This window comes from Crocodylus siamensis, chromosome 2 (genome assembly GCF_052110815.1).
Source record: "Crocodylus siamensis isolate JL-2025a chromosome 2, ASM5211081v1, whole genome shotgun sequence".
NCBI lineage: Eukaryota > Metazoa > Chordata > Crocodylia > Crocodylidae > Crocodylus > Crocodylus siamensis.
The window spans coordinates 255062960-255086678 of NC_143396.1; the positions used below are offsets into that span (position 1 = coordinate 255062960).

General features: G+C 47.6%; 1 protein-coding gene across 3 annotated transcripts in view; it reads right to left on the reverse strand.

The window, feature by feature from the left end:
- Positions 1-23719, reverse strand: part of ISM2 (isthmin 2) — a 29712-nt gene continuing 5993 nt past the window's right edge. The window contains exons 2-6 of one of the 3 annotated variants that reach the window (XM_090033796.1): positions 5911-6174; positions 3074-3407; positions 2363-2503; positions 1427-1543; positions 1-532 (exon numbers count right to left, since the gene is read on the reverse strand). In XM_090033796.1, coding sequence (XP_089889922.1) covers positions 15-532; positions 1427-1543; positions 2363-2503; positions 3074-3407; positions 5911-6174 — 1374 coding nt within the window. In that variant the 3' untranslated portion in view covers positions 1-14. The remainder of the gene's footprint in view (positions 533-1426; positions 1544-2362; positions 2504-3073; positions 3408-5910; positions 6175-23719) is intronic. The other 2 variants (XM_090033797.1, XM_090033798.1) reach the window with 2 other exon arrangements.

Genomic DNA, 23719 nt, shown 5'->3' on the forward strand with positions numbered 1-23719 from the left:
TCGCCTGAGCTCGGCTAGTACTCTTTGGCCTCCTGCAGCTGGGAGAGGTATTCCTCCTCAGTGGGGTTATCTGCACACTGTTGCCCGTTGTTCGGGGGCCGAACAGCATGGTAGCGACTCCAGTCCCCCTTGCACAGAATCCAAGGCAGCATGTCCACCTTGTAGTGCAGCTCTGGGGAGAACTCTGTGCTGATAAGGTTAGGAACACCAGCCCCCTTGCCCCGCGTGATGAGATGGGTGTGCTCGTCATAGCAGCAGTGCTGGGCAGCCAGCGTGGTGCTGTCCAAGGAGAGCATGGAGCGCAGGCAGAAGCGGGCTGTGGGCTTGTAGATGTCCAGCCGCTCCTTGGGCCCGCTGGCATCCCGCCACCGGAAATTCTTGCCATGGTGCTCGTCCCGCAGGTTCACAGCACTGTAAACTGCCTCCAGGGGGTAGGAGCAGGGGCAGCTGGGCAGATCTGTCAGCACCTTGCTCAGGTATTTAGTGAGGAAGTCACTTTTGCAGTTCAGCCACTTCTCACAGCTGTCCACTTCTGGAGGAGAAACACCAAAGAGCAGGAGCATGAGCAAGCTCCCCATCTGACCAGCACCTCCCTGTAACACAGCCACAGCCATAGGCATGGTATCACTCCAGGCCAGCTGAGCTAGTGCCATGCCCCCACACAGAGCCTATAGGACTCCACAGAGGACCTGGTACCAGGGAAGAAGCCTGCCAGAGACATCAATCCCTAGGCCGGAGAACAAGAGCGGATCAAGAGATGGGGCTCAGAAAGAAGACTCCCTCCAAGGGACAGTGCTACACAGAAAGGTCCTTCTTGTGTGGCTTCTTGTTAGAGAGAAGCAACCAGAGCTGCTGGGCAACTGGTCTCTTTCAGTAAGGCACATGGCAGAGTAGTAGCATCAACAAGAGCATGATGCAGTCAGAGGCCAGGTCAGGCTCATATCACAACAGCCACTGCAGAGAGGATCTCACCCATACTTGCAATCTGTGCTAGAGCCTGGCACTGCCAAGTTAGCTCCTGACTGCACTACCAAATGTAACCACATTATGAATGTGCAGTTCCAGGAGAACTGTGCAGTACCTGGGTCTCAACAGGTGACAAGGGCAGGGCTATATACTTTCACATGGGGCTATGAAGGGCCTTAGGTTTGAAACATTAAATGTCCACCCTGCTTCAGGGTGGAACCAGTTCTTTGGGTTGTGTAGCCCTCCATAAAAAGGGTGCATATATCCTCCATTAGGGTGTCTGGAACATACTAATGATCAGAAGTCTTTAGCGACATTTCACATGTGCACAGGTGTTTCACTGAACCCACCAGACCTGAAGTCCTGGGTAGAACATTTCCATAGGACACGTGGAGTGGTGCATAGAGAGCTCCCTTAGGAACACCCAGGACCCTGCTGAAGGGAGAAGGAACATGCTGACCTGAGTTGAACATCTCTGTGGTGTTCTCCCCCTCAAATGGTGTCTCAGTAGTGAAGACCAACTCCCCATCAGCTCCTTGGGAGGTAAAACACAGAAGCAAGTAGCTGGGACAAACCTCTGAGGAGGCAAAGAATCCTTTTCTGCATATGGGCCAGAGGTCCTGAGCAGGAGCTGGGCACCAAACCCTTGAATATCCTCCTGCCCCACTACCATGGTGACCCAACCCTGTGTGTAGATCACTAGGCTACCACATCAAGAAGAATGCCAGGGTTACCAGCCATGCCAGATCCTGGGGGTTGGAACCACCTTCCAATAAACCACAGAAGAGGCTTTCAAGAGTCATGGGTAAAAGGTTTTTGAACTCTGCACCAGAGAGACTGGTCATTAGATCTATGATGTATTCCTACTTCTGCCTGCCTATGGGACCATCCAAACAAAGTCTTTCTGCATGATTAAAAGAACCAGCTGTTTTTATTGTCTCAGCTCACAAAATCAAAATATACTGAGGCTGCTGGCATTATCCAGTTCTCAAACAGAGAATAAGGGGAACTGGGAGCGTTAAAGAGTAAGGAGACAGTTCAGAACCACGGAAAGACGTGGCCCATTTTTTTGGGCCCTATTTCTTTTTTGGAACAAGTTTTACCCTGATCACTTCAAAATGTTAAAAAGGGTTAAAATTCTCCTTGCCTCAGAGCCAGATACATCCTTGAGTTACCTCTTTTCTCACCCTGCCCCAGGCATGGAACTCATTCCCTATGGGACATGACCAACTCCCAGTAACAGGATCTTGCTCTGGACAGGGCCCATTAGGCAGATTAATTTGAGAAGGTCCGATGATACTGCCTTCTCAGGATATGAGAAGAGACAGGAAACTAGCACTACTAAGAATCAGAGCAGCACAAAGGGTGGGAAATGGTGGGGCAAGTGAGGGCTCACCAGGGCATTGGAGCAGGTCACAGGTTCTTGACTCAGTGGCTGTGCAGGCATAGCCACAGGACCGAGTTCTCTTCTGATTGCCACTACCACAAGTTACACTGCAGGGGGACCAAGGACTCCATTCCTCTTCATCTTCATAGTCTGGGGATGGCAAGAAACAGACAAAGCATGAAGGCCTCTGCACAAAACCCAGCCAGAAACAAAGGATGTCCCTGTTGGCCTCCCTCTACCTGCATTCCCCTGGCTTCTGCCTCCCCCAGTTCTCCTCATCTGCTCTCCACAGGGGAGTGAAGCCAGAGCTGGAGAGGGCATTTCATTGGAATCTAAGACCAGAAAAGACCATTAGATTATCCCCCCAAGGCTGCACATTTTAGTGACCCCTCTGCTGAACTCCTTCACCGTGACCTTGACATGGGGAGTGAGGAGCAGACACACCAGGGAAACTTGGATATTCCCTGGAATTATGCCCTAAGAGGGCCAGAAATATCCTTATTTTTTCAAATGAAAACCCAGATTCTGCACATTGAGTGCATGCAAATGCCTCAAAAATGCCACCTGTCTTACATCCCTGTACTAGACCATTCTGCCTCCTCCTAGCTGCCTAAGGAACCTTCCCAAAGCCTTCAATAGCAGCATGGGCCCAGTGGGCTGCGAGGTGGACACAGAAAATCTTGAGAGTAGCTGTCAGAGGCTGGGGTAGAGATGACTCACCATAATTATATTTTTCTTTAAAGATCCAGTTCTTTTGCCCTGACCATCTCTGGTTCCAGTCACCTCCCACTCCACTCAGTGTCGCCTCCTCTTCATCATACTCTGCTGTGTAATCCTCCTCCTCTTCTTCCTCTTCCCCCCTATCCTCTATGTCTAGGCTGTCATCCTCTTCCTCCTCCTCTTCAGTGGGGTCTGTGTATTCCCAGAAGAGTGGCCAGAAGAGGTCTCTGTGGGACAGCCACTCCGAGGAGGTCAGGGACCAGTCATTGTTACTCTCCTTCAGCAGGTCAATCTCCATCTCTGCCTGAGGATCATCTACCACCTCAATGGTCACCTGGGAAGCCAAAAATAGGCAGTTTTATTGGGAGGAGGCCAGGACTGAAGCCAGAGCTCATGGCTGACAGCCCAGCTGCTAGGGGTTCCCACAAAGAAACCAGAACGGATTTTCCTACTTGCCCCCAAACTCCTAATTCAGGATCTAGACAGTACAGCTGGCTTCCCCCTTTGGCTTAGGGCTGCTTCCCACAGGACACCTCTCCTCGCTGCTAATATTCTGTATCTTACAGGTTGCTACTTGAATCACAGGAACACAGGACTGGAAGGGGCCTCTGTGGGGCCAGTGACAGCCAGGCTTCTGTGATTCTTTGCTTTTGCCTTCATCCAGCCTTAATGGGTAATTTTAAAACAATGTACAATGGTGTACTGTATAAAATGGTCAAAATGTGAGACTCCCAGGAGAGCTGCAAGCAGTCTGTGAAGCATGCTGAGATACCAGGGACAGGCTAAGAGTTGAGGAACACATTTCTAGTGATGGGAAAAGGCCTTTCCATCCCAAGTTTAAACATACTCTGCAAACACAATTGTAGAGAAATGGTGGGGGTGGGGTAAGGGGGAGAGAAGGGATAATTTGGCTGGAACAGACATACTGCACACACTTAAGGAGGATGAGTTACCGGGTGCATCCTATGAAATCAAGTGTTCCTGGGGGTTGTGGCAGGTTAACCTGACAAAATTATACAATCTCACACATACGAGTTTTCTAGTGGAACAAGCTGGCTGGGGACTGGGGATGGGAGGAGGCGTAAAAAGTCCAATCAATCTCCACGGAGACCAAAATTCTTTTCAGTTTTCATCACTAATGCAATTAATTCAAAGGGTTCTCAGCCTACTCTGAGCAGACATCCTCCTGCTACAAAATACAGTGTGTTCTGGAGCTGGGAGGAGAGACCCAGGATTGGAATAGCTGCTGGGAATGCTGCTGGTAAGGATCAAGGCATGTGTGCGGATGCCAGGGCTAGAACAGCAGGGACTGCTACAAGTCAGTCAGGAGAAGGGTCTGGCAAAGGCTAGCCCAGCCAGGCAGGGTTGGGGAAAACCTAACCGCAGAGGACTGCCATTTGGGATATCACTCTCATTTCTTAGGAGCACTTCCCAAACTCACCCCTCCCACTACACCGAGGGGTTTTGGAGAGAGGGGCCAGGAGCGCAGGGAATCCTGAATGAGCAGATCTGGTGGTTCAGCATTCTCTCCAGGGTGCCAGCAGCTTAAGGGTCACCAGCTCCCATCCTAAATGGGTGCAGCTTATCTGCTCCAGAGCTTTACTTACCAAGATATGTGGAATCAACCTCACAGACCCCAGAAACAGGGCCCTCACTCAAAAGCTTTCCAATTAGGAGATCAAACAAGGACAGACCAAATGAGTGAGCATCTGGCTCACTCACCCCACCCTGTAGACTGTCTGTGAAGTTGTGCCTAATGCCTGGCTGAGCCACGTACAGTAACTTCTCCACCCAATAAGGTTTCCTCACAATCCTTCTGCAGAGAGGGAGGGTTCCCTACCAGGTGCTTCCCCAATGGACTTTGTCAGCCCCATGTGGGTAGGGGGAAGGGAAGAGAGTTTATCCATGTAAGATGAAACACATCAGAAGGTTGCTCTACACATTGATTTTTGGGGCTTGTTCTCACAGAACTCCATCACTCTACTTTTTTTCCTTCCTTATTTTCCTGATGATTTGGCCTGGGCCAGTTGGGTCAGGCAAGGTAAGAATTAAGCCTAGCAGAATTCATGTTCCATTTAATCTAGGAATCGTGTCTCTTCTCGCATCCAATCCAGACACACACACCCACCTCTCTCTTCATATTCCCCCCCAGTAATCAATGGCTTAATATCTAGTTGGTAGCTGATTGGGGCCTCGGGTTGCTCCTGGGACTGGTTTTGTTCATTGTCTTCATCAATGGCTTGGAAGATGGCATAGAGTGCATCCTCAGCAAGTTTGCAGATGACACCAAGCTGGGGGAAGTAGTAGATATGCTGGAGGGTAGGACTAGGATTCAGAGAGACCTCAACGAATTGGAGGATTGGGCCAAAAGAAATCTCATGAGGTTCGATAGAGTTCTGCACTTGGGACAGAACAATCCCATGCACCGGTACAGGCTCGGGACTGACCGGCTAGGCAGCAGCTCTGCAGAAAAGACCTGATCCCCTCACTGATCTCTGGGAAGGTGCAGAAGAATGAACGCAAGATTGAGTGCAGTGACATTACGGATCCCTCCCCTTTTTCTTGTCTTTGTGAAGGTATTTAGCAGAATTTACAGATTCATCTGGAATCTGACAGGGCAGTGCTATAGCCTTGAACTTACAACTTGTGGGCTGTCAACCACACGCCTTTAGTGACCACACCACCACAATCCCCTGGTCCCTCCCCTAAGGAAGATGGACACAGCCCAGGATACTTTCCACCCAAGTGATTTTATTTGCATAAACCAGCTGTGTTACTTCTTGCTTCTGCCCAAGGGGCCTAGCATTGGTCGGCAACATGGATCCTTGCATTCCTACCTGTATATTTGGGTTCTGAGCACTCAGGTCGACATTGGCCAACCCTGGCAGGTTCTGTAAGTCCAGTACAAAGGGTGTGCTCTCCTCCTGGCTAGTCCTGCTGGGCTGGAGTGGCAACAGCTGGTTCCTAGTAGCCTGCTGGGATGACCACCGGCGCTTATGCCGGCGCAGTCCTGCTGGCCCACTTCTTCTCAGACCCCGAACCTTGCTGGACTGTGGCATCTCTTCTTCCTGGGCTGAACGGGTGCCAGACGAAGTAGAAACCTGAAATGAGAGATTCAGCAATTCCAGCTCTAAACCCATGCTGACCACTTCTGGTTGTCTTCCCTGCAACATAACACAAGGGACAGGACAGGGGCGCTGTTGTTCTGAGGCTAAGAGCAACACACAGGATGGACCAGTTGTTTTTTTTTTTTCCAATGTGCTAGGGAGCTACAAAATGCCAAACTTAAAACATATTTCATTTGTTCAGATATGGCAGGGATACTGGACCAATTGGTCTGATCTGGAGCTGCAGAGAGGTAAATCTAGTGGACAGGTGGACCACTGGGCCAGTTGAGGGTATCAATTAAGAAGTTCTTCGCTTGTATGGCATGTTATGAGGTGCAAGCCTCGTGTTTTTTCTTTTCAGGCATGATTCATGCACCTGTTCTTCAATTCCTGTGTGTTGCTCTTTGTTTAACCAGTGTTCCATCTCATTTGGCAGTCCTATGTCCCTGCTTATTCCAAGCCAATCCACCTGTCCATTTTTCCAGCATTCTTCAAAGACCAGACTCTGCAGAAAAAGCTAAAGATCAATGTATTTTAGGTGATGGAAAAAAATCTATACCTGATTCTGTCCCATGCAGGAATGGGTTTTCACCCTGAAGCATAGAATACTACAAAGATTGTTAATGGTCATAAAGTTGTTTTCCTATACACAAGCTTGGGGGATTAAAATGAGAGGGAATATTTCTCCTATGTGACCTGGATGTCTGTCAGCTATTTACTAATATTAGAGAAAACAGTTTATTTGAAAGACCTCAGAATTAGGTCATAGTACAGGGACTACAGATGTTTTAAAGAACAAGGATATTTTACTTTTGAACCAATCACTTACTAAAAGGCAAGGGGAGAAAATGAGAACTTGCTGCCAATAAATGGTTACATTTTACATTTCTTTACATAATAGAAAATGGCTAATTACGCCTTCCTCTGCAGCAGACTATGACACAACACTACTTGTAAATGGTGCTGTGTCACAACTGAGCTGTTTAATGAGCTGATCTGACTTTTTTGATGTTCTTATCTGTTCTACAGCACACCAACCCTTGCTTCTCTTCTGCATTCCTGCTCTTGTCTGGGGATGCAGCAAGAAATAGCTGTGCCAGTGCCATTTCTACGCAGCCTGGTGAATTAGGGTGGGCAGGCAGGATGGGCTAAGGTGGACTTGGACAGAGACAGGATAAACTCCTTCAAAAGGAAGTTCTTGAACCAGATTCCTACATTACTAATTTCAGCATTTGACCCACACTGGTATTAAGGAGTGGGGAACGAGGGTGAGTCAAAGGAACTGCAAGCTTTAGTGCATCTGAGACATCAGAGTTGGGAAAAGCTATCCAGCCCTCTGCACTGTAGCCCTTGCTCACCCATAGCAGGGAGGTTTCCAAAGAAAGACACTTTGCTGTTCTAGGATCCAATGTGTTAAGCAATACAGCTTTCACTTTCATCCAATTTCACGCTCTAGTGCAATGATTCTCAACCACGGGGCTATGGCTCCCTGGAGTGCCATGAAATCTTTTCCAAGGTATCATAAAATATGAGCACTGTTACGTGTGTAAACACCTCCTCATGATTCACAAGATAAACCCAGAGATTTCAAGCAGGAATCCTGAGTTCCAAAACCTATTCTGACCTACTGTGGTCTGAGTTCTTTGCAATAGAAGAATTATTCTAGTATTTTTCTGTTGTCAAAAAAAGAGTGAAATCTAGGAGCTGGCATTCTCCAAATGGGTGCCTTGAGTCTAATGAGGTTGAGAACCACTTCTCTAGAGCACCTCACAGTCACTAGGTATTTACTGGTGTCTACCTTACACCCCTTTTATGTCCTAGTCCTCTCTCACCACCCTAAGCCCTTCCTTCCTGGTAGTTGCCGGATTAAGGAAAAGGCAGGAGTTCCTCTTCTCACCAGGGATGCAGAGACACTTGTACCTGCAATTAAGGCCAGATGTTTTGGGGAGGGACTCCTTTCCCTTTCATCCTGATCACTGGAGCACTTCAAAGGGAGCTGGAGCCAGGCCAGGCTCACATGAACACACAGGGCATGTCAGCTAGGCCAATGCCTGCACATCAAAGGTTTGCTGCCTGTCTCTTCCTCCCCTGGGAAAGGAAGGGAACAGCAGGGGGACACTACTGGTCCCTTCGCTGTTTATCAGAATAGAGCTAGCTGTGGTGAAGGGATTGTGTCAGCTTTTTCCAAAAGGGCCCCTAAATACAGGGCAGAGCTGAGTTCAGGGGGAATGGTCTCCTACTACTTTCTATGAGGGGAAAGCTCCTCACCATCCCTCCACAAAAAAGGGAGAGCGGCAAGTCTGGGCAATGTGAACCAGAGTTTTGTTTAAGTTGGTCTGACTCAGCTACTGCTGAGCTAATAGCTCCAGTAGCATTTTGATGAAGTTAGCTCCTGCTCATGGAAGCTTATACATCTCTGATTCAGTTAGTTTATAAGGTGCATCTCTACCCTGCTTTCTGCTTGATTTCACACTAACACAGCTAACTGCCTCTCTCAACTCCAGTTTAAGCCTATTTTCTCTGAGATATTGGTTGGGGACTGTACACCTCTCTAATCTGATCATCCCTTGTGGGAAGAGGGCAGGAAGAAAGGCAGAGTAGGTGGGTTCTGTATTCCCAACGCAGGATTGGTGACTCAAGTCTGCTAAATGCAGATTAGGACCATGGGCCACGCATGGGGTGGAGGTTAGTTCTGCCCTCAGAGATTCATGTAGCATTTTCATCTGTGTCAATCAACATGCAGTGAATATCCTCACCCTGGGGTTCAAAACAGAAAGGGCAATTAGTTCAGATCCCTGTAGAGTACTCCAAAACCTGGTCCTCAGGCCACCTCCCTCCTAAAACTTCCCAGCCATGGAGAGCTGTACAAGCCCAGAAACTTGGCTAAGGGTTTGTCAATCTCCCTTGTTTTACCAATAAATACAAAAAGCTTGAGCCCTCATTAGTTCCCTTGCAGCAGGGGCCAAAGTCTGAACAGGCCATCAGAACTGAACTCTGTTTTATCCTGTAGAACAGGCTGAGGTACAAAGGAAAGAGAAGTGCAATGGAAATGGAGCCTGGCTATGGACTAACAGAGCCTCTCCATCAATATATTTACTTAGCATTACATTTACACCAAACAATGCATTCAACTTTGAGTTATCTTATAGGCAAAAGCTGCCTTTAATCAGTGTCAATAAAATATTATGATACTGCACATTTTTACAGCGGCTTTCACCTATAGGTCTCAGTGTACTGAGGCCAGGGGAGCAAATAATAATATCCTCGTTTTACATACGTGGAAACTGAGGCACATTCCAAGAAAGACACCAGGATCACTGAGCAAGCCAGTAACACAGGGTGAAGCAGACTCTGGGTCTCCTGACTCCCTCTCCCATCTATCACCTGGACAATGCTGCTTGGGTCTGATTTTATGATCTTACAAACTGAGGACATTCAGATTCTGGTTCCCCTAGGGGACCATAAACCTATGGCAGGAGATCTGGAAGAGCTGATGAGCTGGGAAGTTGTCAGATATAAGAAATCTGTCATCCAGCTCTAAAGTGTCAAGTCGAAATCATGAGGGCCTAAAAGGATATTTATAATGAATGTCCAAAGATTGTGTTCTTGGGGGACCTTCAAGCAGAAGCTGATCCAATGAACAGGCTCAGCGTCTGAGATCATTCTAATATAATAAAGGGCTTAGTCCATCTGTCTGTCTGTCCCTAACACTCATGGAGCACTCTGATTGGCTACTGAAACAACCAATCGGAGTATTCCAAGAGCATTATGGTGGACAGGAAGCAGTGTAGGAGGGGTTTAGGGTTAGGAAGCTTCCTGTCCCTGCCTACCCCCCACCCGGGTCATTCTTGGTGGGCAAATCACTAACTCTAGTTCAAAACCCCATTCCGTCTATTCAGTCCATAGCATCCCCCATGCCTCCACCCCAGTCCATAGTGCACAGTCCCTTACCTTCAATCTTTAGTAAGTAGCTAGAAAGGGACACTCCTAACTGTTCCCTCTTCCTCGTGTAATGCCCACTGAGCTGTTGGCAATGCCAACAGGCCCAGAGTCTAAGATTTTAGGAATTAAAATAGGTCTATTTTAGGTCTACACTATTTCTATAATTTGCCAATAATTCATAAAAAAAATTATCACTCCATCCAATACATCTCTCCTGCAATTTCATAATGCATTTAAGCTGTGAGCTTCTCTGAGTTCAAAATAAGCATACAGAGATTAGCAGCAATCCATCCTGGCTACGTTTCAGCACAGCGTCTTGCCCAAAGAATTCCAACTGATATGCCTACCCTACAGATTTGTTGTCCAATGTGGAGACTCCTGGTAGACCAACTCTTCCATACAGCAGATTTCTCCTCCTTTTACTAGCCAAAATACAGCATGACTTCGCCAGATGGCGAAAACTTACCTTTTCATTGCAGAGGAACCTTTTAATTATGACAACCTCCCCAGACCTACATAGCCAATTCAACTAACACCCATTTTGTTTTCAATCCAACTCCTGGGTAAAGCTTGTTTTTCTTCCATAGAAACTTGCCTGGAATAAATCTGTTAAAATCCAGTCATCAAAGAAAAAAAAGAAGGCTTAACCTTTCCGGTGTAAAAATTAATCATCCCCACCCTGCCAAATAAGACAATATAAACACTTCTTTTGAATGATCTGGCTTGCTATCTACTGAACAGTGTATTCTTATAAACTAATCACATTTCCTCTTCCTCCTGAGATCAAACTGTCCATCAACAAACTGTTACATACCTGACAGAAAACTGAAAAGTAAATGAACATGGCCCTTCTCTTTTACCAGATCAATACATTTCAAGAACAGATATTGCAGTGACTGGCCTCCTTACTGTGTCAAGAGTGCTTTCCAGTTTTGTCCTTTCTCCAAAAGTAGCAGGCATCAAGCAAAATACCAGGCTCAGCAATAATTCTGAACAATTCATCTCCACATTCTAGTTTATCCTTCAATCCACAATTAGTGAACTACAGCTCAGAACAAAGATATGCGGACTGAGATCTAAGGGGATGTTTGGTGCACCACAGCGGAAAGTGTAAGTCATTTCCATTTGCACCAAGTATGCATAAATGTAAGGCTGTATTTCATGTCAGCTATTCTATTAACTTGTTACAGCAACACACAATCTGGCCAGGCCAGCTTTCATGCCATTCCAGGAATCTTTCATCAATAACCCCCTGCTTTCACTGCATGTAGGACTGCCTAATTAGGAATAATTTCTGGCCACAAACTTAGATCTGTTATCCGATGATGGGAATTTAACAGTAATTCACATCAGCACTCTACTTGCTTTGCAGTCCTGATGATAATACTGGACACCTTTTCCCTATTTGCTAAAAAATTATTTTCCTTGGGATTTCTAGTTCATGTGTTCCTGTCAAACCTGGATGAGAAAACTCGAAAAATTGGACAGGGTGCAGACAACAGCTATAAAAATATTGTGAGGGTTGGAAAAAATGTCTTCTGGTGATCTAAAAAGAGGATCAAGAGCTGACTGGATTACCCAATGCTTTATTGGGAGAAACTACTAAGAAAGAAAAGGCTCTTTAATCCAGTGGAGAAATGCAGAGAAAGTTAATGCATCAAAGTTAAAGCCAAAGAAATGTAATTTAGAAATAAGATTCACTTTTTTTAAGCAGTGAGGGGATTAAAAATTAAGACAAACTACCAGAGGAAGAGGAGGATTCTCCGATTCTTGATGTCCTTAAAACAAGAAGTAGATGCCTTCCTACAAGACATACTTCTGTCTGGCACAAGTTATTAGGCTCAACACAGGGGGTCACTGAGTAAAATTCAGTGTGTGCTATGCAGCAGGTCAGATGAGACAATCTGATGGCTCCTTCTGGTCTTAAAATAGTTTACTGCTTCAAGATTCTACGTAAGTTTTGTATATTAAGGAAGCCTGACAACTAGTAATGAGATTGATCATTTGAAAAATCCCATGACAGCTTGAAAGGTGAAGATAGTGTTAAGCCAATCTTTCCTGCTACAGCATACAGCAACAGGTAGCAACATAACTCCTGCAGTGCTACTAGAAATAGCTTTTCCACTTCAAAATTCTCTTCAGTACCTAATTCTGCACTGAACATTGTCAATGTTACATGGTTTTTGTCAAACTACATTTCAAAAGAGTGATCTCTGCCATCCACTTTGATTACACTCTCTCTCACCACATCCATTAAACTGTATCCCAGATTCTTTACTTCAGTTTAGTTCAGTAATGTATATTCAAATGAACACAGCATGACTGGAATAGCTGCATCCCCACTACAGTCATTGTCTGCAGTGGCAGCAGTCCCAGTCCAGCAGTAAGAGAATAAGTTTTCCAATAGATAAGGACGCCATGGGTGAATTCAGAGATGACTGAAAAGGCCAATCCAAGATGTGTGTGTTTGACTGCAGACATGGCAAACAGTTCCAGGAAGGAGTGGATGCTGGTGATGTCAGGTCACAGCTCTTTCTCTTTGCCTCTCTTGCCTACCTCCCTCCATAGTAAGATGAGTTTGCTCAAAAAGTATGACAAGGCACTGACCTTCATGGTGCCATTGGGAACAATTTAGCGCTCCAGTCTCCTAGGTATTTAGGTTAATATAGCATTTCTTCAGATTGACCATCAAGGTATCCGTGAATCTCTTCTTTTGCCCACCTCTAGAGCAGTGACCATTGGAGAGTTGGATATAGGACCTGTTTCAGGAGTCAATTGTCAGGCATCCTTATGACACGTTCTGTCCAACAGAGCCGGCTTTTATACTGGTAGGTGTTTGTTGCTTGAGCCAGAACACAGTTTGTTCTTCCAACTGATATGGAGGATTTTCTAAAGGCATCTCTGATAGTAACATAACAAGTTTTTAGGTGTTTCTGAAATGTTTTCCAGGTTTCACACCCATACAACAGGGTAAGGATGACAATAGCCTGGTAGATGGGAAGTTTGATTTGGGTCCTGATGTCACAACCATCAAAGACACTATGACAGCATGACTGGAAGAGGTGTATCCCCACTGCAACAGCACCCAAATTTCACTGCCTCCCACCCCTCACAAAAACAGGTCAGAAAGCTCTTGTTTATAGTACCACTGAACTTGAGCTAGAGGCAACATTCAATTTATGCTTTGAGCTAACACTGCAAGGAAGAGGGAATTTGCCACAGACCTGTGTAGCCCTGTCCTGTATAATCATAGAATCACAGAAAGAAGGACCAGAAGGGACTTGTAAGATCATCAAGTCCAGTCCCCTGCCATGGGCAGGAGATAATTGGGCTCAAACATGCTCAGGGGTGCTTGTCTAGACTCCTCTTGAACACTGCCCGGGATGGTGACTGCACCACCTCTGCTGGAAGTGTGTTCCGGATTCTAGTTACCCATATGGAAAAAAAAGTTTTTCCTTATGTCTAGCCTAAATTTCTCCTCAACTAGCTTGTGCCCATTGGACATCATTCTCCCAAGGGGTGCTTTTCTGAAAAATTGCTCTCCCTTGACATATTTGTAGGTGGCTATCAAGTCACCTCTCTGGCTTCTTTTACTCAGACTGAACAAACCCAGATCCTGAAGTCTGTCCTCATAAGGCCTATCCTCCAGGCCCTTGGTCATGTGGGTGCCCCTTCTCTGCACCCTTTTGAGCTTGTCCACATCCTTCTTGAAGTGTGGTGCCCAGAATTGGACACAGTACTCCAGCTGTGGCCTTGCCAATGCCAAATAAAGGGGGAAGAGCACCTCTCTGGATCGATCAGTGACACATCTGCTGACGCATGCCGGAGTCCTATTAGCTCTGTTGGAAACTTCATCACACTGGTGGCTCATATTCATTCTCTGGTCAACTGTCACCCCCAGGATCCTTTCAGATGCAGTGTCAGCCAGTGAACCGGTACCCATCATGTAGATATGGTGATGGTTCTCCCTATCCAGATGTAGAACCTGGCACTTGTCCCTGTTGAATCTCATCTGACTGCATTCAGACCATAGGACCAGCCTGTCAAGGTTGTCCTGGATCCATGTCCTGTCCTTGGATGTGCCTGCTTGTCCCTACAGCTTGGTATCATCTTAAAACTTACTCATTGCACTTTTCACTCTCTCATCCAGGTCATTGATAAAGAAGTAAAAGAGCACAGGTACAAACACTGATCCCTGGGGGACACCACTGGAGACAGCGCTCCAGGATGAGGCCACCCCATCAATTACCACTTGCTGGGATCAGCCACTGAGCCAGTTGCTAACCCACCTCACTGTAGCCTGATCTAGGCCAGTACTCTCCAACCTAAATTGAGAGGATTTCATGAGAGACAATATCAAAGGCCTTGCTGAAATCTAGGTATATGAAGCCCAGCTCCTGTCCCATGTCCAGCTGGTTAGTTACCTGGTCATAAAAGGACACCAGGTTTGTTAAGCATGTGGTCCTCTCAACAAAGCCTTCCTGGTTGTTTCTCAGTATCCCACTGAGCTATCCCAATAAGCTAGTTATTAAATCACTGCTGCTTTTTAAACAAGTTCCCATAGTGTAATTGCTTCTGATAAAATCATTAAACTCAATTTTAAAATATGCTAATATTTTAAAAGTATGCAAAAACAAGCAACAAACATATTATATTCCTTCCACCCACTCATTCATTTGAAATTCTGTGCAAGTTTTTCACCAGTTGTTTCCCACAAGCTCGCTCTCACCCTCAGGCACTCAGTGCATCTCACTCACCTGGGCTCTTATCAGTGTGTCATGCAACACATATCAAGCAAAGAACCCAGGTATGAATTATCAAAGCACACACTCAAAATCTTTTTTTTTTTTTAAAGCATGAGACTTTTTTCCATATCATTTTCTGCCTGTGTAGGTATCTGAACACTATCTAACATAAAAAGAGGTACCACCCTGATTGCAGCCTTTGGGAGCCATGATCTAAACCAGTGAATCAAAGAAATCATAGAAATTAAGGGCTGGAAGGAACCTTGAAAGATCACCGAGTCCAACCCCCTTTGATTTTATTACCCGCTGTTTGCACTTGTCAGCGGTACCCGAGATTTGTTCCCATGGCTTGGGCCATAGCTCCACAACGCCACCTCTGGTCTCTGTTTCCGACTGGTCTTCACCCTCTTGTTGCACATTTCATCTGCTTTCTGGCATGTCTCCCCAGCACAGGCCATCACCACCAATGCAACTAAGCACAAGCCCATGTCTTCCTTCCCCTGGCACCATGAGCTGTGAGCACCCCAGCTGTTCCTGCCCCCAGGCCTTGGCCTAGATATCACCCAGGGTCTGACCATCTACCTGACCACAAAGGAGGCCCAGGCTGGGGCCCCCCGAGTGACAGCAGGGCAGCTTTCCTGTCCCTCAACTGCTCACGTCTCCAGGCAGACCTCCACTGGTGTGGTCCACTGGCTCCTTAGAGGGGTATGGGAGTACTAGCCAGCGGACCAGACCAGTGGAGGTCTGCCTGGAGATGTGAGCAGTTGAGGGACAGGAAGGCTGCCCTGCTGTCACTCAGGGGCCTCAGCCTGGGCCTCCATCCCCGCTTGGAGCCCCTGTTGTTGCCCTTTGCTCCCCACTCCTGTCTCTGCTTTCACTTGAAATGCCCCACGTGTCCAGGCCTTGCACCCTTCCTACCCGCAGTCCTGGCAGAGGGGGCTGCCAGCTTCTTTGGGGGCCCGGCTCCAGATCCCATGTAAGCACCCGGCCTGGCCCAACCGCCTGCACAGGGCATTGCTTCCGTGGCAGTCACAGGTGGGTGCGCTGGGCTCCCCCTGGTTGCAGGGCACCGCAGGCCAAGGCCCGTGGCTGGCTAACGTGGACCACAGGATTTGAACTGCTGACGCCAGGCACAGCCGTGCACAGTCCGGACAGCTCGTGCCCTTGTGCATGCTGAGTAACATAATTGCCACCTCCCAGTCAGTGGTGACCGGCCTTTTCACTCTGTGGGCCAGACAGGCAGTATAGGTGTGGTAGGGACCCATTTGGCCTTGGGGGAAGGGCAGGCAGTATGCACACCAACACTGATCTGATCAGCACAGGTGCAGGGTAGACGGGCCCCTGGGTCCAGACAGGTGGAGCAACCCAGCTCTGATCCAGAAGTGGGGCGGGCGGGGGGGGCTGGCTCATAGGGCAGAGCAGCCCCAATCTGAACACACTGGGGCAGGGGCAGAATGGCCCCAATCCAGATACACTGGGGTGGAGCCCAGACCTGATCTGGATGCATGAAGCAGGGAGGGGCTGAGTAGCCTTAATCTAGATGCATGAGGGACAGACAGAGAGAAAGCTGGCCCTGATCTAGATGGCTGGGGGCCCCAGTCCAGAAGTTTGGGGGGGGGTGTTAAGGGAGAAGCCTGGTTCAATCCAAATACACAGTGGGCAGGCCTGGCTCTGATCCCACTGCACAGCAATGTCCTAGGCATGGCTGGACCCTACTGCATGACAGCTTCACTGCTGCCCAGCTACCATGGGCTGGAGGCTGAGCACCCCGCTCTAAACTAGCAATTCTCAAGCAGGGTGCCGTGGTTCCCAGGGTGCCTTGAGATTCTTTCAGAGGTTCTTCAGGGTGCTGCACAATGTTGGCACTGTTAGGTGAGCAAACATGACTTTAATATTATAAAAGCCTAAGTCAGTCTGTCTGTAATGCTTTATTTGCACTCTGATTGGCTGTCTTGTCAGCCAATCAAAGTGCCCTACACAAATGGACAGACAGCAGAGCACCATCATGACAGTGGGGAGTGAGGCACTGGAGGGGACAGGGGTGAGGCCAGGGGGGGAGGACAGGACTGGAGCGCTGGCATCACAGAGGTGATGGGGGGGGGGGGGGCGCCAGGCCAGCAGCACTTGCCTCGCTCCCCCCCTCCCCCCCAGTCTGCTCCTTGGAGCCAGGGGTCAGTGCTCCCCCCACAACAGCTGGCATGGAGGGGAGACGGTGGGGAACAGGGGCAGGATGGGAGCTGGAAGGGGAGGGGGGTTACGACCTGAAGCAGAGTGGGGGGGAAGTGACACAGTGTCCTCCGCTGCCCTCCTCCCCCCGGTCATTCTTGATGGGCAGTTGGCTAGATCATAAGATGAACCCAGACACTGCAGACAGGAATCCAGAATGTTAAAATCATTCTGACCTGCTGTGGTCTTTCTGAGTCCTTTAAAACTGAAAAACTGCTTGGATAAGTCAATAGTTAAAAAAAAAAAAAGCAGGGGGGAGGGCTGGCATTTTCCAAGGGATGCCTTGAATCTACCAAGGAGTGCCTTTAGTCTAAAAAGGCTGAGAACCACAGATCTAAACTATAATAAGCAAACAGTAAGACGACTTGAGATATGCTTCAGTGTTGCCAACCTAGCAATTTTGTCACTAGATCCAGGTCCTATATCACTGTATCATGTGTGATGCTTGGAAACGGTCCAGTAATTTTTTTATGACTTTAGAAAGTGTCCCTAGCAAAACCTAATGACTTTTTGGAGGTTTGGTTGGCAAATTTCCACTTTCAGGAGGTAGCAACTTTGGTTTGGCAAGTGCTCCCCTTGTGAGCCTACTAAAAGATCATCAAGATCTTGTCCTGTTAAGTGTCAGAGATCTCAGCCGCTCATGGACTATCTTCTTTCTGTATCATTATATTCCCCTCAACAGAGCAGTCTGAGCATAGAACAGCTAGCTAACACTGGGAACTTGGGCAAGTCAGATCTGCCTTCAGCTTCCCAAACTGTAAAGTGACACGGTAATACTGACTCTGCTCATAGTTAAGTTACAACATTATGTAGCCTCAGGACATCAGATACATGACCCATGGAGTTGGCTCATCTGGGTTGGAGATTTTCCCGCAGTGGCAGGCAAGTGCCTGGGCAAGAGCCACAGTACTGCAGGAGCCCCAGAAGTACCGCAGGAATAAGCCTGACACCACGCTTGTTCCTGTGGCAACAGGTTAGTGTCTGTGATAGCGGGCTTCTTCCCATGGTGCTGCTGGAGCTCCAGCACCATGGCTCACCTTTGCTTGGCTGCCAAGCACCTGAGCAAAAGCAGCAGCAGTGAAGTCCTAGCAGTACTTTGGGAAGAAGCCTGACGCTGCAGCTTGTTCCCACAGCAGTAGCCAAATGCCAGGGACGCTGGGCTTCCTCCCACTGGGTCCCTGACTGGTGGGAACAGGCCCCACATGTGGCGCTTGTCCTGGATCAGCCCTGCAGTCCTGGACTGGTTGGAGAGGGCACTGCATATGCCAGATACAGCATGTAGGGGGGAGGAGGGGTTTACGGGTTTGATCCAGCTTGTGGGGCCAGCCCTATGCCATTCATCTGGCTTGTGGACTCCTACCATTAGAGTACACAGCACCAGCTACATACAGCCAGGTCTCCTTCACCGAGAGATAAACATGCCTACCCACGTTCTCTCTGGCACATTCTGTTGCTTGGGCACATGTTTTCTGTTAACAGAGTCAAGCTGTAACACACATAAGCTCTTAATGCATCAGACTGAGTTGCTGTTAACTTCTTCCAGCTATAAAGCCCATGTACTTTAATAACCATTAACTTGTTCCAGCTAATGATATACATTTGTTAGCTTGTCCACCATATCCCCCAGCAGCTGCCCCTGCTTTAGCATTTCAGCTTATGCAAAGAAAAGGAAAAAATAAAAGAAAAAATAAAGCAAAACAAGTGCCCTTCCTACACACACACACACACACACGTACGTACGTGCATGCGTGCATGATGGTTCATAGCCCACGCAAAGCTGTCTGGATTGTGTTTTTTTTTTTTTCCAAGGAAAGAAAAAAGAGAAAGCAGATCAAAGAATCTTTCCAGCCCCTTAATCTGCTGCAATGTGTTGCAATAAGAATAATGAGGGGACAGCACAGCAGGCAATAGAATGTGAGGTATTTCTGCTGCCCTGACCCAAATGTATGACTTTGGATGCACTGGGAAAAGCCAGTAATGGGGCCAAGCTGCAGACTCATCCCTCAGTGGCAGCAATGAGTTTTGTAACCCCAGCCTCCCATGAGCTACCATCAAATGTCATAAACTACAAGCCACAGACACTTCCCAGCATGAGCAAAACCCACAACGAGAAAGGAGCTGAAAATTCAGCTCAGACTGGGAATCCAGCCTGCTCCTCCCTTGGTTGTATGCTGGCCTTCTGGAGCCAGGTTCTGCGGGTGCTAAGGGGATGCGGCAGGAGGGGAAGCACAAGGCCAAGGGACAAGGCTACCCACAGAGCCATCACTTTTACAGTTGCAGGTTTGACACTGTTTGAAGGAGAACTGAGAGCACATAAAAATATTTGATGTGTCTATCCATTCTTAGGCACATTAAGTCCAAATCTGTTTCAGGGAACTGACTGCTGCGGCTAGCTTCATTCACAACAATTCTCCACTCCGCACAGAAAGAAACCATGGGAGTCACCCAGCCTCTCCCCACCTTGCAGTGGAGAGAGCAGGATTGCTACCAGGGTACCTCATCCTCTCATGGGCAAGTGTTATTTACACTGGAACCACCCCCTGTTGACAGGAGTGCCCAGTCTGTATTGGTGACTTCCCTGACATCCCATGATCTATCAGAACTGTTCTCAGGAAGATTACCCCACTGCCCCAGACTGATGTGAATGTGACAGGGTCACTGGGATGCAGCTGTGTTCTTCAGATCCCCGTTGTTTTGGGAATGGTTAAGTCCTCAGGGACCAGGCTCCACCACCTGAGATTAAATGAAGCTCTTTCAAGGATGCTTTCCTAGGGTTGCTTCAAGTTTAGTTGGCCAGTGAAGGACCAGAAGCAACAGGTTAAAGTCTCAGAAAGCTGCAGTCATCTTTATGCCTTCCCACATACACCCAGCTCCAGAGGGCAAAAGCATAACTGAGGGAGAGTAACTAGGGCAGCAGACCCAGGTGCTGCCTGTAGTGGGGGGAACAGTGCTCTCCCTGTGTCCTGAAGCTGCCCAAGGCATAGAGCTACTCCGCTATGCCTCCAGCCAAAATGGCGCCCAGCATTACTTACCCTCTCTAAGTGATGACCTGCTCACCCATTACTTCCCTTTGGTTTGGCCTTCAGTCCAAGGCTCAGGAGGGATGTATAGCTGCATTAAGCTTTGCATGTGCTGTGGGGTCTCCCCAGTTAGAGAGTGAGCTTTTACAACTTCCTAGCAGTGCAGGGTCTAAACCCTGATTGGGCTGGGGGAGGAAGGGTGAGCAGGACATCAGCCCTGGTCACCAATTCTGAAGGGCTACAAGAATGGCAGTGGCTGCTGCTTTCTCAGCCACCATCTGGGGCACAGAAACTGCTTGTTACACCTCTGGCTTAAGTAGGAGTCGTCAGTGGCTCCTTATATATAATTTTTTTTACATGCATTTAATTTAGTTGTAGAATTCTAGAACAACCCAACAATATCCAAATGCCTCCCGAAAAGCAATGAATTAATCCTTACCCTGCATTTTACACAGGGAAAACTTAGGATAGTAGGGGTTATGTGACCTGCTTAAGATCACCAAGAAAAATCTGTGGCAGAGACCCAAAAAAGAACCCACTTTCCTTGATTCCCTTGCTCCTGCACAATCTCTGATCCCCTTTGCGACTTGGAGCAAGTCATTTTCCACCTCTGAGCTCTAGATACAAAATGGAGAGATTAATCCCAAGTTGTTTCACATGCAGTTTGGGAGGCTGAATTGTTATTTGTAAAGTAAGAAATATAAATAAAACACCATCCCTCCCAGCAGGACTTATCATTGATATTTTACACTTTATTATATCATGCCCAGAATGTGCCAAATGCTTCACAGACAAAACCCTGTTCTGGCTATGCATGGCCCCAGCCACAGATCCTATCATCAGTACAGCCATGAAGCTGGTAGAAAGAAGCATAAAGGAATCCCTCTTGGATACAGGAGGCTCCCCCAGGAAGGACAGGGCTATCAGAACAGCTCTGGAGCCTCTGGGGTGGGATTTGCCAGGGACTAGAAAGGCATGTGGCTAGAGTGCACAATGCTCCAGCTATTCTGAATCCAGGAGTGCCACTAGCAGGAAACTGTAAGTTAGGGGAGCCCTAGGAATTGCTGTAATTTATTTCAGAGACTGCAACCTAGAGAATCCCTAGGAGACAGCCTGTTCCCTGCCCTGTACCACTCCCAGTTGTACCAGGTCAAATCAGCTACGGACCAGGACTGCAGGGAGGTAGCAAGAGAGACTTCATATTTTCTGCTAAACTTTTGATTCTGTCTCTCATATATGTCAAAATAACAGAACAAAAGCATTTCTATTCATAGACAATTTTGCAACCCCCCTTTTTAATAGCACCCTTCCCCTATTTTAGGGCTCACTCACTCATCTGGTCCCCTGAAACATTACTTACAGATGCAAAGAAAACCAGGCAGAAGTAAATGCAAAAGGATGTAACGGACATATCACTGGGGAAATTAACGCTGCCCATAAGACCTCATTTCCCCCACAAGCTCCCTTCCCTTGTAGAAGGAGTTTCCCTTTAAAACAACGTTATAATGGAGGTTAGAGGGGTTCCAGCCTCTTAACGGCTTCTCTCCTCAGGAATGCTTGCAGTTAACTTGCTTTCTGAATGCAGAGAAACTTAGAAATAGAACAGTGAGCATTTCAAAGTCACAAACTTGTGTTCACCAAGTGTAAGCCTTTAGTTGTGCAGGGAAGAGAGGGAAGGAGGTAAACCCTCCCCACAATTCACTGCAGTGATTTGATGGTGAAGTGCAGCTGCGAACACCACAATGCTGACACCCCCGTTCCAGCTGGGCAGCACATCCCAACATCAAGATCCATCCAAGAATCCCACACATCACCCCACTTACACCCTGGGAGAGGAGAACCGCCTGCTTCCTTCCATAAGCTTCCAGGTGTTCTGCATTTAAGGAGCAGCCAGCTTAGCTCTGTAATACCACTAGAGCCTCTCTGGGAGCCTCTCTGGGAACAGGCAGGGAGGAGGACAGAAAAGGGGTGGGAGAGCAGATGTGAGCTTAAGACATCTGTGCAAAATCTCATTGCACTGAAGACATTACACACAGCTCTGCACCTGGTGTCTTCTAGGTTATTAGCAAGGAGGCTGCTTGTGCCCTGGGAACCTGCAACTGAAGACAGAGGGGAAGAGGGGGGAGTGCTATTTATTAACACAGTAAAAGAAGCAAAGCGGAGTTAACACCAGCTCTCAGGCTTTGCTGCAATGAGAGAGAACTGGGTAACAACCAACACAGGAGGAAGAGAAGGGAAGGCAAGGTAATGGCACAGCAGGGATAATTAGGAGAGTTTGAAACACTCTTTTCTCCTCACTGTACGACCCCTGGGGCCTTCTGCTGCTTGCTCCCCACGTTCATGTTTGCACTCTCTACTTCGCAAACATTTGTGCTCTACCCTGCGGCCCCCTACTAGGCTTCAAAACAACCAGTTCCAAGGTGTTAAAAGCCTACGCCAGCCTGTCTGCACTCAGTTCTGTAAAGCGTTAGACTGAGCCTGGTATAGGATTCAGAAATGTGGTGTTGGCACATGACATCTAGCACATGCTTACTACTTACTGCCTTTGAAAAGTCTGGTGTAGATAAAGCAGCATGCACTCTCAGCCACACCATACTGGCTGACACACTTTTCTACACTGGATTTTCAATTGTGCGCCATAGCACACGTTTTAGGGATACAGGTTATAACCATGTTGGTCTAAGAATACAAACTTTTTTTTTGCAACTGTCTGTTTGATACTGCCTCTAGCACACTGACTACTTGTAGCACATGTTCACAAGTTAACTCCAGGTCTTAAGTCTTTCTTACTCCAAACAAAGCCTCAGGTCAGCTCACCCTAGCCAGAACAAACACACAGACCACAGCTCTCCTCTTCCCAGTTCAGACCGACTTCATCCAGCCATTCTGCAACATCAGGTAGGGAGGCCAGCAGAACAGAGCCATACTTTAGTGGAAATCTACAGTATTTTGTTTCCTTTGAAGCTTTGTCTTCTCCCAAAGACTAAATAAAACAATCTGTTGCCCAGGAAGTGCTGTTTGTCCTTCACACCAGGAACCACTCAGGACAGGGAAGTATGAGCCTCAGATGTAGCGTACACAGCCTCAGTGAGACCCAGTAATTCAGAGCAGTGGTTCTCCACCTTTTGCAACTCAGGGCACCCACCGTTCGTATCAAGGCACTCTTCCTAAAATGCCAGCTCTTAGCTTTCACTTGTTTTTTTGACTATAGAAAAATGCTAGAGCAATTCTTTTGTTGCAGAGAACTCAGAAAGACCACAACTGGCCAGAATGCTTTTGACACTCGGAACTCCTCTTCGAAATCTCTCAATTTATCTTGTGAATCAGGTGGATCATCAAGCTATCTGGACACTTAACAGTGCTAGTATCGTGTGGCAACCTTAAAAGAAACTCATGGCATCCCAGGGTGTTCTTGCAACCTGGTTGAGAATCCTTGCATGAGACACATGGAGCTTGCAAGAACCGAACAGCAGCAAAACAACCCATACAGGTTGATTTTTACAGCTGGTCCTTGAAAAGTAGCCAATAATCCATCAAGGGTTCTTTCCCCTCCCCCAACCTTGTGAACACTCAACAGCAAAAATAGAAGTTTTGTCTGTTTGCATT